The sequence below is a fragment of the Nilaparvata lugens genome, chromosome 2 (assembly GCF_014356525.2).
Source record: "Nilaparvata lugens isolate BPH chromosome 2, ASM1435652v1, whole genome shotgun sequence".
In the NCBI taxonomy this organism is placed as follows: domain Eukaryota; kingdom Metazoa; phylum Arthropoda; class Insecta; order Hemiptera; family Delphacidae; genus Nilaparvata; species Nilaparvata lugens.
Genome location: NC_052505.1, coordinates 55,840,009 through 55,858,082, shown reverse-complemented (window position 1 = coordinate 55,858,082; position 18,074 = coordinate 55,840,009). Strand labels below are relative to the sequence as shown.

The 18,074-nt window shown below is 33.6% G+C and overlaps 1 protein-coding gene across 2 annotated transcripts in view; it reads right to left on the bottom strand.

Moving 5' to 3' along the window:
* The window catches only part of LOC111054806, a 724,817-nt gene that overhangs the window by 63,543 nt on the left and 643,200 nt on the right, over nt 1-18,074 (bottom strand). For both annotated transcript variants that reach the window (XM_039419907.1, XM_039419906.1), the window contains exons 20-21: nt 16,191-16,374; nt 15,720-15,783 (exon numbers count right to left, since the gene is read on the bottom strand). In XM_039419907.1, coding sequence (XP_039275841.1) covers nt 15,720-15,783; nt 16,191-16,374 — 248 coding nt within the window. The remainder of the gene's footprint in view (nt 1-15,719; nt 15,784-16,190; nt 16,375-18,074) is intronic.

The window sequence follows — 18,074 nt, the reverse complement described above, 5'->3', positions numbered from 1 at the left end:
ACTTTTTTTGGGCGAAAGATATAGAGGAATTTCAAATCTATGAAATTTGGAGCGTTTTTTCAACTTTGGAACAATATATCTCAATGCGCCCTCCAGAGAAATCCCTGCTTGATTTCCTGGTGGGTTTTCCATATGCATGAGGTGACAAGCTAGAACTATAAAATCAATTTTTCATGACTACTTTAAGATTAGATTAGATTACTTTATTTATGTATGTTACAATATTTACTGGTTTATACACTAATTTACATTAAATGATGATAATGCTAGTTATTCAAGGAATTTCACAAAGTATAAATAATTATTCAATGAGAATAATAGAATGCAATTAGAATATCGATAATATAATAATGTGATGTAACTTCATAAATCGGCGGTGGTTCAACAAATAATTGTCGATTCTCTTAGAAGGATATAAAATATCATTCCCATTAACACACGACCGTGTTGAGATGAATTAGAGCTGTTAGGAATTATAACTCGAAGTAAAGTTCAAATAAGAAAAATCACTTAATGAGTTGATAACTAGTTGTTTTGAATCTTAGAATTATGAGATGAATGAATGAAATATTGAATAATAGTGAATACAATATTGCATTGATAACTAAAATTAGATAAATAATGGAACAAATGTTATGGGGTGGGATTTAATTAAAATTCAAGAAATTGATTGAGTAATATTGACAATATACAATACTGAAGAACAGAGAATCTTGAGATGAGAAGATAAATATGTATTATGTAGAATGGAGATGGGATGTGGAAAATGGATGAAGGATGGAAAGGAAGGGAGATTAGAATATTTGTCATGCAGTGCTCTGGGGTTGGACAGACTCAGTCATTTTCTCTATAAGATACTTTTTCAAAGACAGGATGAAGCCCGCTCGGATCTCAATGCATCTAATAGAGTAGGGAAGTCTATTTCATTCATGACAAGCACTGACAAGGAATGATTTGGGATGGATTATGGTTCAATTATTAGGTATCCTGAGAGTATTTGCACCAGTTATAGTATGGGAAGCGTCTATCCTCCTACCATCGGAAACAATAATTTGAAATTATTTTTGAAATAGTTGGAATTGCCATTTTTGAAAGTATCTCAAACAAGTTTGATTATTCTGAAACGACTCTGATCGGGAAGCTTAAGGGTGTAACTAGCAATGTAAGCTGTGGTGATATGTTCATGGCGTTCAAGAGAGTAAACAAAACGAAGACAATAATTTTGGCAGCGCTGCATTTTATCATTGAGTGTAACTTGCATGCCATTGAGGACAGAGTTGCAGTACATGAAACGTGGAAAATTAAGAGATTGGACCAGTAGTAATCGTATACTTCTAGGAAGGACATCTTGTAATTTTTTAAGTGAATGCATTGCTGAGAAAACCTTTCAACAGGTTATATAAGATAGAGACTTGCGAATGATCTCAATCTCTTCGTTACAACAAGACGAATAAGAATATTTATGATGGAAACAACGGAAATATTCGACATCAATAATTAAAAATACAAGATGGAAGTCGTTATTGATCGCTTGTTATCCAGTTATTGTGAGAGATATCGGATTGATTTCACCACCAAACTGTTTAGATTGAACCAAAAATTGATGTACGAGAGAATCATCTCATTTCGACCACTCTTCTCATTATTTATTCACACACACACACACATACAGACCAATACCCAAAAACCACTTTTTTGGACTCAGGGGACCTTGAAACGTATATAGAAATTTAGAGATTGGGGTACCTTAATTTTTTTCGGAAAGCAATACTTTCCTCACCTATAGTAATAGGGCAAGGAAATTAACTAGTATCACTTGCACAGTGCTGTAGAATATTTATTTTCCAAAGTTTAAAAATGACATCTGGTTGGAGGCTGTAAGTCCATATTTCACTGATGGAGCGTCATCGGAAAAAGAGTAAAAAGTACTGTTTGCAGCGGAAAACATGCTTTCTCCACCAAATGCCAATCCCAACAATTAGAAAACCTTGTAACTCATGACCCCTTGAAAGTACAGACCTGAAAATAATATCAATCTCTCCGTAAAGATTTGTGGGAATAGATTATCCATGATGGCAATCTCAAAAATGTTTGTCATCTCAGAAAATGCAGGGGAGATGGCAGCCGCAAATCTGATTTCAATTAGTTTGTAGTTATATTAACCATAGTAAAAGTTGGTGGAATCGGATTAATATTTCGGATACTGTTGTATGATTGTATTGGAGCTTCCAGATGACTTAATTGATCCGATATCATCGACATTACTAGAATTACAGATGATTTTTTGAAAATCAACATATTTTTGCCGTCATCTTGTTTTTTTCATGATAACAAACATTTTTGAGATTGCCATGATGGATAATCTATTTCTACACATCATTATAAAGAGATTGATACCATTCCCAAATATGTACCTTCAAAGAGTCGTGAGTTACACGGGTTTCTAATTGTTGGGATTGGCATTTGGTGGAAAAAGCTTGTTTTCCGCTGCAAACAGTACTTTTTACTCTTTTTCCGATGCCGCTGCAGCCGTAAAATATGGACTTACAGCCTCCAACCAGATGTCATTTTGAAGCTTTGAAAATATTCTACAACAATGTGCCAATAATTCTAGTGTTTGTCTACTGCGAATACATATACAGGATTGAAAGTGAAATATTGTCCACGAAAAATGTATGTTTCAAGTTTTTGAAGTTGAATAAATAATGGAAAGAGTGGTGGTCGAAATGAGATGATTCTCTCGAACATCATTGTTTGGTTGATTCTAAACACTTTGGTGATGAAACCAATCCGATATCTTTCACAATAACTGAATAACAATCGATATAAAAATGTTTCTGTCAATAATGACCGCCATCTTGTATGTTTCAATGATTTCGAATAAGTGACATTCGTTGTTTCCATCATAAATATTCTTATTCGTCTTGTTGTAACGTAGATATTGAGACCATTTGCAAGTCTCTATTTTGAAATAGTCATGAAAAAATCGATTTTATTGTTCTAGCTTGTTACCTCATGCATAAGGAAAAACGCACCGGGAGATCATGCAGGGTTTTCTTTGGAGAGCGCTACAGAACTCATTTTTCGACGTACAGCACCTGAAGATATATCGTTCCAAAGTTGAAAACGCTCTAAATTTCATAGTGCTGGAATGTCCCTGCATCTCTTGCACTAAAAAAGTTTTGATGGAATGAAATTTGAACAAATTTGGAAAAAAGTTTTTTTTGGGCTTTTGAAGGTTATAACTAAAAAATATTACCTTTATTGAAATACAAGCGATATAGCAAAACCCTGGAAATCTTAGCGGCCATCTTGTTTCTAAGGTGTTTGCCTGTGATTTCGACTTATCAATATCACGAACCTTATTATGCTAGACCTAACGAATTGAGACATCTTCGTCGGCTGTTACTCAAAAATGACCACGAAGTTCGTTATTCATGACATTATTTGACGTTATGACGTTATTTGCTCCCGGACTATTATTCCAATAGGACTAATTGGATGTCTTATTCGAGAGAATTACTTATAGCATAGAGAAAATATAGCATAATTGTTATTCTATGCTTTTAATGATCATAGAAATTTTTTCTATGATTATAGTCAACCGCAGGAAAATATAGTCATTGGACTATTGAAATCAGAACCAATGAGTGTGACTTTGCCAAATCCTATTATATTCAGCCAGCAATTCCTGTATATATTTATATATTTGGTTATTTTTATGAGTATTTCTATGGTTATTTATTATGGTCATTCATATGTCTATTTATGTTCAACGGATCTCAAAAACGGCTTCAACATTTTTCACGAAATTTGAAACATAGTCGATTTATGATGTAAAAATTCGATTGCACTAGGTCTCATCCCTGGGAAAACTCGCTGAAGAACATGGAAAGGATCATTTATCCTTGGAAAAACAGCTGAGACTTTCGTCGTCTGTGGATGATAAAAAAGTGAGTGAGCTAGTGCTTTTTATGGAAAATCAAAATAGCTCATCCCCGAAGTTCATAAGCTGACGTATAAATATATGAACACGACCCACAAAAATAAACAAATCTGAAGGGTTTATAAGGTAAAATTATCCATAATTGATCAAAAATAATAGTAATATTTCAAATGAAAACATATTTTTGCGATGTTTCCAAATTCATTAAAAATGTAAATTTTTTTTAATCCTTCAACCCTAATGAAACTTTTTTCAGCAGATGCACTCAGCTGCTGGGTGGCTCTTAATCAATCAGCTTTAAATGACGAGAACAATTATCTAGAAATTTTAATAAACTTATTCAAAATATCTGATTTGTTAGCATGACATTATATATCATTCAAAAATGAAGCATATCATAATTAAAAAAAAAAAATAATATTTTTTTACAGTTTTAAGTGATTAGTGAGTGTTATTTTGTTATTCAATTTGGTTTGTAGACAATCTAAATTAAAACTTATCTCTTTACAAATGTTTGGACTGAAAATTGGACCTGAATTCAAGTGTATGGAACATAACTTTTTGGACTATTTAGAGTGTATGAATCGAAAATGGGGGAAAAAGAGTTTTGGACTGTGCCTGTTAGTCCTTCCCCAATCATTTTAAAGAATTGTGTTTTGTTTATCAATAAATGGATAACCGATCGGTCCCCCGATATTAAGAGTTAATCAACGTCTGCACTACTGATTATGAATGACCAGCGGTTTACCCGTGCTTTGCACCGGGGAAATCTAATGTTGTAAAATAATGTAATCCACTTATTTTTTTATTGATTGATACAATAATTGATACTATTGATACAATAAGTGCATCATCAAAATGATATGGAGAGCAAACTTTATGGAATTGAATAATTATCTATTAACTATTTATTCTGTAAAGAATCAAGTTAATGATCTTTATAGGGGTTGAAATTTTGTAGCGAAAAAAAGAGTTTCATAGGTCTTGAACCAGCAACATATACAGAGTGATTCTTAATTATGGTGAGATCTCTATACTTATAAAAGGCTAAGCCCCGACAGACTGAAATCACACCACAGCCCAAACTACTGAGCCTAAAAACTTGAAATTTTGCACGATTGTTTATGATAGCCTGAAAACATCCACCAAGAAAGGATTTTCAGAAATTTGCCCCCCTGAGGGAGCTGGGCTCCCCCCAAAATTTTGTGTTTTTTAACCGCTCATTTCACAGAAAAGTCATGAGGAACTTTTTTGTTCAGCTACGAAAAAAATTAGATCTATGCAGAAAAATTTCGATCAGGAGCACAGGGGGGTCCAGGAGAAGGCATTTTTCGAAAATTTTGATGTAAAATCACACTACAGCTCAAACTAATTGTCCAACAGACTTGAAACTTTGCACAAATATTCTTCAAACATGCTAGACGCGCACTAAGAACGGATTTTGAGATATTTTGCCTCTAAGGGTTTCAAAGGATGAAAAAGGATCCTATTAAGTAAGGTTATGAGCATGGTAAGGTGAGTGCCATATGGCAATGAGATAATTATTTATTTATTGACATGTGATATTCTAACATATGTTGTAATCATTGGCAATAACAAAATAATATGATAGAAATTCAAAAAAGAACATCTGTTTTATTATCGCTTTCTACCTGATTCCACTCAACCACAATAATATTGTTCTGATAATTGATAAATATGTTTGATAATATTATTATTATTATTGATATAATGAAAGTATTGTTTCAATAATTAATTATTATCATTAATATTATAATAGTATTGTTTTGGTAATCAATAAATATTTTTATTTTCACAACTCTGTATAATAATTATAAATTATAAATTATCTATAACCATTATAATTATTTATAATGGTGAATGTGAAACAGCTGCATCAAAGAAATTATCTCAAAAACATATGTTTAGAAAAACCATAGTTTTGAAATTCGTTTTCCTGATGCAATGTATAAGCCTACACGTGGCATGTATTATTAATTTTTCAGCTAGAACATTCTTTTGAGACTGCTAAATAAACGCCAACAGTTTTATCAATGCTGTATCGGCAATATGGAAACGCATGCAGTTAATATGTTTTTAAATAATGGTGTTGATATTTACAAGATAATTATTCTCTACCATTTTTATTTAATTAAAATTTCATAATCATTCAAGCCTTGATAGAATGATTGACTCACTGTACAGTCAGTCGAAAATTTTAATATTGAAATGAGGGGAATTTTGGCAAGATGAACGAAAAAGGAAGGTCCTATGCACCTTTTTGATATTATTTCTTCAAATGAAAAATGAGTTTTGTGGGTTGTCAAAACTCCCCCTGAAAGAGAACTATTCATTTTATCCTATCTTTTGGTAAAATAACAATGATTTCTGCATTGAATAACACCTATCTTGCCAACAAGAATCGAACTCTTTGTGAATTTAGATATGACCTACACTTTAGATTTATATAATTCTATTAATAAATTCATGGAAATTGAAGTACTATTTTCAGTTAGTTGATGATTGATTGATGAAATTGATTATCAATGAAGGAAATGATTATAATTTTATCAATACAGAATTAGTTGAATGAATTGTCGATGTAGGTACTGAGTTCTTGATCAACAATAATTCAATATTGGTATTTATCCAATCATTTTTTTTTCAGAAGTTATTTCATTTGAATTAGAAAATATTTATAAGCACCTATCAATTCATCATTCGTAACAATGAATTCTTCAAAACATGAATTTAATCAAATAAAAAATTGCCCATACTTCTGTATTCATGTTCGCATGTTTTCCAATTGTGATGGATAGCCAAAATATTGTGGAGCGAGCTGCACGGCGAATATTGTAATCGAGGGCTCTGATTGGCTGAAAAGTTCAGCGTTCGGAGTGAGGTGAGGCGAGCAGTTAGAACAGAGGCAAGCGGCACGGCGAATGGTTCGGAGTGCGGTACGGCGAATGATTAACAGCTGATTTTTAACATTATGAAACATAAGCTCATGTTCGTTGAAAGGTAAGATGTTCGGAGGAATGCACGGTTTGCTGCGCAGTTCGAGGTTCGGTTCGGCATGTGTGGACGCACCTTTACTTGTTACAGGGCATTTATACAGATCACTGGCCAAAGCAACATAATAATCTATCTTTTTCCTCTCTTCTTCTTCTTCTTTTTTCTTCTTATGCTTCTTCTTCTTACTCCTCTTCTCCTTCTTTCTCTTCTTCTTCTTCTTCTTCTTCTTCTTCTTCTTCTACCTATATCTAAAAGGCTAAGCCCCGACAAACTGAAATCACACCACAGCCCAAACTACTAAGCCTAAAAACTTGAAATTTCGCTCAATTATTTATTGTAGCCTCAAAACATCCACTACAAAAGGATTTTCAGAAATCTGCCCCTCCCTGAGGGAGCTGGGGTCCCCAAAATTTTCACTTTTTAACCGTTCATCGCACAGCAAAGTCATGAGGAACTTTTTCGTTCAGGTACGAAAAAAATCAGATCTATGCAGAAAAATTTCAATCAGGAGCACAGGGGGGTTCAGGAGAGTGCACTTTTCGAAAATTTTGAGATAAAATCACACTACAGCTCAAACTTATTGGCCTACAGACTTGAAACTTCGCACAAATATTCTCCAAACATGCTAGATGCGCACTAAGAATGGATTTTGAGATATTTTGCCTCTAAGGATTAATAAAAAGGATAATAAAAAGGATCCTATTAAGTAAGCTTATGGTAAGGTGAACTCCATATGGAACTGAGATAATTGACACATGATATTCTAACATATGTTGTAATCATTGGAAAGCTTGAAACAATTTCATCAATTAGCTGATCGAATTGATTTTGCGTTGATTGAGAGCGCGAGCTTACAACGTGTTTGTTCCATCGTTTTATGCTTGGCCAGTTCAGTTTGCGCCTTCCATCAGCTGTATATGGAGTCTCATACACTCCGATTAGAACAGAGCACAAAGGTTTTCTTTGGTTAGGAGTTTGTTGATAATTCTTTTTTCAAATTCAAATTTTATTGCCATCAAAAATCACATTGAAAACTTTCTTAATAGACAACAAGATTACAGAAACAAAATGTCAAACATGTACCTACATTTATTTGTAGCACGGCCAGAAAAAGACAAACTTGAGTACTAGCCGTGAGTTTATTAAATATAACTTAATATATATATTTTTTGTTAATATTTTGTGAATGAAAATTAAGAGTTGATGAGAGATGCGAGTAATTCCTTATATTTGATCCGAATGGTTTTGATCCGATTCATAATACAGTAGTCGGGGTCACTGCAATCAAAATTTTTTTATTCTGTACGGTAGCTAATAAATTTCATACGTATTAATTGTCCATAATGTATCCAGTGTCCATGATGGAAGTAATTGAACTACTCAAAATTGATGGCTAACTGGTCCGTCATAGATTTATAGTATTCCTGGTGATTGAGCCTGTCTTTTTCAGCGTTGTCTATTAATAATAATGCTTAATTTACAATTGGCTTACCCAGCGAACTTCGTACCGCCAATGTAGCTCATGTTACACTTGACTTTATTTGGTGAATCATGAAATTTATCTGACAATCAACATGTTCATTTACATCTCAATAAGGACTTCCTATGTGCTTTGTCATGCAGCATTCATTATTCCGGAAACATATTATTCTTCTCAATCAATTGGTAGTAATATCTATCAGTAAAGTTTTCAATTAAAAAAAAGGTTATATCAGTGTTTCAAAGAAAAATATTCAATGTTTTCATAGCTGTAGATTGTCGATATATGATCCAGGAAATATGCGATGTACGATGAATCACACAGAATTCCATATTCTTTCCATTTTAGGATGAATATAAGCTAAGCTAAATTCAAAAAATTGTAAATTATTCTTTCATTCTTCAGTAATTAATGAATGCAATATGAATACTATACATATATATTATACAATATATATATATTTTTGTTATTGGCTGACCAATCTATCAGCTGTAAGGAAAGGAGCGCTCTCTGTTATCGGAAATAGGAGATAATGTACTCAGAGATTGGCGCCTACTCTCAAAATCCTTTTGATTTAAGCTGTTTCCATTGTTATTGGAAAATATGCCGTGACATCATATATATATATATATATATATATATATATATTTATATATATATATATATATATCTTTCATTTAAGATGAATAATTTTTCTCAACATTTTCCAGTTTCTCAATGATAGGGGAGTGATAATTATTTGTATAGGTCTTCTAAGGAACCATTATCAACAGCTGGTACCAATCAACTACACTTCAACTCCAAACTACCGTTTTAATACCAGTACACAATAATTCATCACAGGGTGATTTATGTTTATTACAGCTCGTAACTTTAGATGCTAAATCATATTATCACAATATGATCTTGAATCAAGATCATCTTTTCGTTCTTCAGTAGCCGCTCGGCCGAAAATTTCGAAAACATATGTCTGTAAAATGGATTAATGAATAATTATTATTAGCCCCCCTATTAAAATTCCTGTTCAGAAACCATCCCCAATATTCACACAACATACCGTATTCCAAAAGTTTCATGCCGTTATGTCAAGTAGTTTTCAAGTCTACAGGGAACAAACAAACATACAAACAAACACACAAACAGACATTCATTTTTTTATAGATAGATTTCCATTCGGCTCAAACAAAAGCCTCTCTAAATGAAGGTAGAATGATAAGGATTCAGTTCTGTTGTTTTAACATTTTTTCAAATCACTTTCAAAAAGTTCATGTAGTACCTACTATTGTGTTTGAGACACTTCTGGCGCTATCATAGTTCCACCACTATTCTGTTCCACAGTCCTATCTCTTGCAGTCATCAACTATATCTATAATAATTATATTAAGTAAAGAGCTGGCTTATGCACGTACGGGATAGGAAAATTATGTTTGACGCATCATCACGTCTGAACTACTGGACTAAATAACTTGAAATTTTGCTTATAGACTCTTGATTAACCAAGGATGGTTATAGGCCTATTCTCAATTCTTCAAAATTTCATTACGTCAAGTTTTCATTTTGTCAAGTTTTAAAATAGATCCTTGCGAAGCACGGGTTCTTGCTAGTTATTCTATAAATCAATAACTTTTATTAATTTCATACAGTGTGAAATTACATTCTACATTCAAATTGCATTGTACATTCATTGTGATTGGTAATATTTTCCATGCTTCTCTCCTTTCTTTTCCCTCAGGGTTTTGTTATTATTTCATACAATGCTTCACAATGCTTCAGACATATTATTTTCTACCTATCTTGAATTTGACTTTTCCATGTCTACATTCCTAGATTTTCTGTGTCAATTATATTCATTACTATCAACTCTTGCTTGTAATATTGTGAATTCCCCCATTCCACTGAGTAGGATTGTATAATATAGATGATAAAAACACTTATTGACATGAGCTACTTTTTAAATTAATAAAACAATATGGAATCTTATAGCACCCTTCATTACCTTTAGTCGATCTATTTCAAAGTTTTTTTGTAAAAAAGAGTGCTATAAGATTTTATATTGCTTTATTAATATAGTTGATGTAGCATCGTACTGAAGGTTGATGGTTGAATGTGAGAGAGCCCGGATGTGCAAAAAAGCTAATGCAGCAATTCAATTAAATCCTCTCTTTTTCACTTTCTCACTACAGGTCTACATCCCTCAGAAACACACTCTTGTAAAATATACAATTCCTCACACTGAAATAATTTGACTCCTTCAATTCATGTGCTCCCAACTTTATAATACCGCCCGTTGACGAATTCACCCAATGAGGTGAACAATTGTTTCTTGACAGATGTCAATGATTTTATAATCCTCCATCAGAATATTAGAAGCGTGGATTGCAATTTTGATGCTTTTCTCTCGTACTTGAGCTGCTGGAAATACATACCTGATGTTATTGTTTTGTCTGAGATCTGGCTACAGTCTCATGATGAAGCGTCCTTGTACTCAATTCAAGGATATAGTAACCATATTGCATGTGATAGTTTCTCTAGAGCATCTGGAGTTTTAGCTTTTGTTAGAAATGATAATGATATAATCAGATTGAACTGCGAAATAGTGGGCGCGGAAGCTATTTTGTTGCAGGTTAAATTGAGAACATATACTTTGTCAATTCTTAGCTTGTATAGGTGGCATGGGTATGATGTTGATTTATTTTCCAATAGTCTTGATAATGTTCTCGTCTTCCAGCGGGTGATGTGGTAGATAATAATAGATCTGTAAGATAATAATAGTACCAGAACTGATTAATATCTTGAAATTATGTCTTCGAATGGGTTTTCATCTTTGATTAACTCTGTAACAAGAGTTTCAAATAATGAAAGTGGATCTTGCATCGATCATTTGTTTTCAAGGTCTGCTAGTAAACGCATGGCAAGAAGTGGTGTCACTGAGACTCACTTAACTGACCATAGAGCTACGTCACTGAGTATTTCTAAAGTATCTAATAGGAATTGTATCATAAAAGGCCCAAAAGAAGTTATAAACTATGAACTGCTGAGGAATTTATTATATGAACATGATTGGAGCGAAGTTCTCTTGAGTAATAATGTTGATTAAACATTTTTAATGTTTTTAGATATTCTTTGTACCACCATTAATAGATCCATATTGTTGATTACAGAATTAGAAATCAAACATTGAAAAAAATTAAGCCCCAGATAACTGATGGTCTCTGTGTTGCAATTCAAAACCGTGATATATAAAAAGTTATGTAAAAATCCACATAACATGCAGATGAAACATAATTCAACTGTTTATAGTAATAGAATAAAGACTTGGGTAGAGGCGGCCAAACAATGATATCTTGAGGAGATTGGTCAGCTATCATCCAGAGGCCAATGGAAGATAATAAATGAAGTATCTGGACTGGTCTCAGTTAGGAAACCTATTGAGCGTATTGGGAAGAATGAAACTGTTATTGAAGATATAGAATATCTTAATGATATTCTATATATAGAATATATTGAATATATATAGATATATGACGAAGATAAAGAATATATATTTAATGAATATTTCGTCAATGTTCCGAAAGAAGTAATAAATTCTATTAGTGTGCCCAATAATAGGTCAAAACAGTCCTATACTAGACATTTTAAAAGTGGTACTTCCTGCTCTACAGCTTTTTTTGAACCCATTCATTACCATGGAGTCTATTCCTTGATAAATTCTTTAGAAAATGACAAGTCTCCTGGAATGGATGGAATATTGTCACGCCTAATAAAAGAAATTGCAATGCCTATTGTTCCGGATCTGGTGGATATATTCAATACTGGTATCTTCAATGGTGAGTTTCCCTCTCTTTCGAAATTTGCCAATGTGGTTACTATTTCCAAAGGAGGAGATGAGGATGAGGTGGGGAATTAAGTTTTAAATTATAGAAATAATTACCGGTCTCTCTCCTTTCAATATTTTTTAAACTGTTTGAAAATTTTATAAAAAAGCGTCTTCTAAAATTTTTGCACAGTAATAAATTCATTAATTCTTGTCAGTTTGGATTCCAGGAGGGGTTAAGTACTGGAATGGCACTAGACTACTTCATGTCTCAAATCTATCCAGGACTGATTAGCTCTGAAGGATTGAGGGTGTCAGGGCTTTTTCTGGATATGAGAAAGGCTTCTGAAACTGTTGATCATTCAATTTTATTGGATAAGTTGAACAAGGCCGGCATCAGGGGAAATCTTCTTCAGTGGTTTGGATCATATCTGAGAGACAGGAGGCAGTGCATTTCGCTGAAGCGTGTGTGAAGTGGAACGTTGCGTCTGCTACGCTGTGGTGTTTCACAGGGTTCTGTCTTGGGTCCAGTTTTATTTTTGATATATATTAATGATCTTTTCGCTCATGAATTCCACGGCTCAATCACTTCATTCACTGATGACACAGCCTTGGCGTATGTTGCTAAGGACGCTGAACAGTAACATTCTATGATGCAGAGCAATTTGAATGACTTAAGTTTGTGGTTTGGAGTAAATAGGCTGGCATTAAACTCTGACAAAACAAATTTCATCTGTTTCTCATTGTCTTCATTTGATCCTCCTAACCTTCTTAGATATCATAGTTTAAATTGTTCATTCCAAAAGAGTGAGGACTATAACTGTAGTATAGTCTCCAAAACCATATCTTTAAATTATTTGGGCTTGACAGTAGATGAGCTTCTAACATGGAATTTGCATATCAGGACACTGAAAAGATCTCGCTTCCTTCTCCTAAGAAAGTTTTATTATATCAGAAATGTTCTCCCAAATGGAATTATTGAAACATGTATTTTGCATTTGTACAGTCCAGGTTGAGTTATGGTATTTCTTGTTGGGCATCCACATAGTGTAGCAGTATTCATTGTTCCAATCGTGAATGATGAGGATTGTGCGAATTATCATGGGCACTCAGTCTGTATAACAGTTTGTTTTACTTGTTTTGGTTTTCTGCATTGTGTTGTAGTAGCATGTTTAGTTTGCTTGCGTTTTAGAAGTTTTTTTTTAAAGTAAAGAGAGAGAGAGTATCAAAATTGTCACCTCACAATGGAGATTTTCCTCCTATATTCGCTACTGAAGGTATGTCATAGATTTATAATATAATAAGGGAAATTATTATTGATGAAAGCTTCCATCAAAGTATTCATTGTAATGTAATAAGAATATAATAATTGAGAATAGTCCTTCCGACTCTCTTGTGTAATGGAAGGTGATATTTTTATATTCAAATAAGGAAATATCCAAAAGATATTATCAGCTGAAAGTTATTCTCAGAAATATTTTAGCTCGCTATTGGACAAAACAACAAACTGTTAGTTAGGCCTATTTTAGCGAGCACATTTTAGCAGGCAGACCCCGATCTAATATAACTGTTGATCTAGAAGAACAAGTTCTCAATGAAATTAATGAACATCAAGAAAGGAGCATGAGAGAATTGTCAGTGCAGTTTAATGTCAATCAATATATTATTTGGAGAATCCTAGAAGAGCAACAATCACATCCATACCACCTCCAGGAAGTTCATACTCTATTGCCACGAGACTATATTCCCCGTGCTGGTATTTGCTGATGGTTTTTAGAAAAACTTGTTAACTCAAACTTTTTAACAACCGTTTTATTTACCGACGAGGCACACTTTACAAGAACAGCTATCGTTAACGTCCACAACCAACATATTTGGGCATATGAGAATCTTCATGCCATCAATCCTAATCGTCAACAACATCAGTCTCCAGTAAACATTTGGGCAGGAATCATAGGAGATCATCTACTTCCGTTCGAGCTTCCTCCCAGGCTCAATGGCATAATCTACTTGAACTTTTTTAGATAGGTAAATATAATAATTTATCTTACTTGAAGATGTACCTCTTCAGTTGCGCCAAAAAATTTGGTTCATGCATATGGAGCTCCAGCACACTTCAGTGTTGCTGTTCGTGAGCACCTAAATCACAGCTTTCCAAATCAATGGATAGGCCGAGGTGGGCCAGTTTCATGGCCAGCTAGGTCTGCAGACCTTAATCCTTTGGATTTTCATCTTTGAGGACACTTGGAAACTTCAATATACAATATACCAATTGATACCATTGAAGAACTCCAATCAAGGATTTTGAACGAAATAGAAATGATAAAGCAGGCTCCTTGAATATTTGAATGGGTTCGACAATCGATGAGAAGACGTCTGAACATATGCATTCAGAACAACAGAGGTCACTTCGAACATCATCTTTAGTATTTTGTTATAAGTTTGATGTCATTGAGATATGTTACTTCCATATAAGAATCAAACTTTTCACAGGAAACCGGATATTTTATTTGCAATCAGCTACAACCTATTTTTGTGGTGTAATGTACTACATAAGAATACATTTTATTCAACTTCTATTTATTCAGTACACTCAGCTTACATAATTCTTATCAGAATCCAATCCTCTACAATTTTTATTGCTGAAAATTATTTGTTTACTGGTCATTAAAGAAAGTTATTAGGCATCAAACGTAGAAGTCTGTGTTTTTCTACTTAGATGTTTTGCATATTACAACTTTTTTCTCAAAAACTACCCACACTACAGCTTCCAGACTAGTTTTATTCAATTTTTCAGATATTTTCCCATATGAATCGAGCATGAGTTTTTCAAAACCTAGTCCCCAAACAATTCAGCATTGGTGTATTTCACCAGAGGAACTGAATTCCGGGCAAAATCTTTCATCCTGTATAGCTCGCAAATGAAGCGTTTATGGATTCATGTCCCGCGCGCGATATTAACTAAGCTATGGAGTCACTTGGACTGAGCCCTGTTTGGTTGGGCTTTATAGTTGGGTAAACTGTGAATCATAGATTGGATAGTTTTCTTTTCAATCATTGAATAAGCATAATTTGAATAATAACATTGGAAATAGGCCATCCTCGGTAAATTCAGAATCTTGATGTAAAATTCATTGTAAGCATTTCCCAACTAATAAAAAACTTTTAAGTGTTTTATTTCCAAACTAGTACATTTCTTTGTTAGACGATTGTTTCCATTATTATATTATACATAAAATCAGTATTTTCATAATACACTTAACGAATTAGCAACATCCATGGGTGCCAGGCATAAGGGGTACTCATTTTTCAATTTTGATTGGACCATTTTTGTGCGGTTGACTATAGTAATTGTATGTATATATAATAAATATCCAAAGTTATCAATTTAACGTTGCTTGGGACATCAATTTTGAACTTAATGAAGTAGGTCGGCTTGGATAAATTGCAATCTTGAAACTCACATTAGAGCATCCATTCCGTCGGAAAGTTCTGTTTTATCCTTTTGTAAAAGTATCACTATACCTTCTGTGAACAAATATAGTATTATTTATCAATACATGTATACATATGATTACAGTTTTTATGACTAATCATTGAAATCACCTCATTTCTCGATGATCTGCATCTTATGTTGCAAGCAGAGAATAGCTATACCTTGGATCAGCTATACCTATGTTCATAGATAGGTACATAGATGTAGAGCTATAGATGGTTCAATCTTTTGTGTTCATCAATAAAAGAATGGAACGTGGAGATCAGGAAGTAATAGGAGGAACAAGTTGAGGATCATCAACAGAAGAAGGAGAAGGAGAATAAGAAAAATTGAAAATTGGTAGGAGATGATAAAGAAGTTGATAAAGTACTAAGGGTAAAAAAAATAAATGTGAAGAGAAAGAGGAGTGAACAAGAAATTAGTTATGCAATTTCCTCACCATACTTCAATACTGTAAAATCATTCACGTCGAGATACTTGATTTCGATAACTTCTGTGAACAGGCCAGCTCCATGCACCCTGCCCAGTAGAATGGTGACTCCATCATAATAGAGCATCTCTTTGACTAAGCCATGCTTTTGAATAAAAAAGTGATTCAATATTCTCAGCATCCTTATCTCTCCCTAGAACAGAACACAAGACAATCTGAGTGAGAGCCACGTTAATGAATAATGGATGTGCATTTCTGATGCAAATGAACTAATTAAAAAGAAGTAAGAAGAAATATCCAAGTGAAAAAAAAGTAAAAACTCACTAGACAGATTGGGATTGAAGTTTGGGAATATAATATGCTCTCCGAATATCCCTGTAAAATTTTGTTCAGAAACATAAATTCTAGAGATATTTCAAATTTTGAGGTTTTTAATTTCGTATGATGCCCAGATGAACGTTTGCATGAGCGTGAGTTGAATTGTGTAAATTCAGTAGAATTGGAAAGTGTGTGGTGATTTAGTGAGATTATAAAACAATTATTAGGAGACACTGAGATTTGATTCTTATATTATCATAACTTAGGCTTTGTTTATACCACCAGCAGGATTCATATAAACGAACCACATGGTCCTACAATATAGTATACTCACTCATAGCAATAAGCTACACAGCAGCTGCAATCACTACAGTTTCTATGTTGTGTTTTTTGATGATGCAAGAGCCCAGGATACAGCATTGAAAAATTGAAAAATAACAACATTTACAAATTTTGAAAATGTCACTCTGAAGTTAGATTGTTACAGCTGGCACTGTAACAATTTGACTTCAGAGTGATGGGTGCTACCCCTATGATGCTTCACCGTCAATACTAAATCATGGCAACCACTATTGAATGAGTTCTCTTTTGATCAGGTAATTAGAGCCAAGAATTTCCTTGGCAATAATAACTCTATTTCATCACCCTCGTCACCTCGCCGATCAATATTTACCAGACGCACTACAACACAGTATTGATTGTAGCTGCATACAATAGGTGCACTTTGTACAGGGTATTGTAGAACATCTGATGAATCTCTGGTCGGAATAGTATGTAGGCGAGGCTGATTACACAATCTGTCTAATGCAGCTAAATTGGAGCATTCTTGTCTTTGAGATTTTATTAATGTGTGGAAGCTGTACAAATGATTTCCTTTGGAAAAAAGGTAATACTACAATGCGATTGACGCCATGTTTTAATTCATCATGTGCTGTGCACATGACAGACTACATTATCTACAATTACTACATTATCTATGCGAGGATGAAGTGCCAACTTGAGCAAGTGGTCACATGCTAGGTGAAGTATTTAAGTTTTGTATAAGAACAACCTGACCAACTTTGATTTATCAGAAATTTTTCCATTTGTTTCTTTGCATAAGAGTATGCATATATTCGGTTGACTACTTGTGCCAGAATCCAGTTGTACAATCTGAGGTGTTTCCAACATTAGGTTATATTTGATTTCCCAATATCGACAGATACTTCTGGTGGTTGAAGAAAGAATATTACTACCGATAGTGAAGTGACCAGGTATCAAGACATTCAACTTTTCAATTGGATCTGTCGACATATTGATAAGAGGTTGGCTATCAAGAATAGCTTCTACATGACAGAATATTGTAAAATACTGTTTCATAGTATAGAGAATAACCGATTAGATTCTTTAACATAGTTTTAACTGATTTGATATTTCCTTCCCGAATTCCGCTGAATGTAGGGCTGCAAGAAGGCGAAAAATGCTAAATATCTCAAAAGGTGGGGATAGAAAAAAATTATTTTCTCAGAAAACTTAGTCCATTCATTTCTTTAGTATAATATGCAAATCAAAAAACTAGAAAAATATAACCAGTGG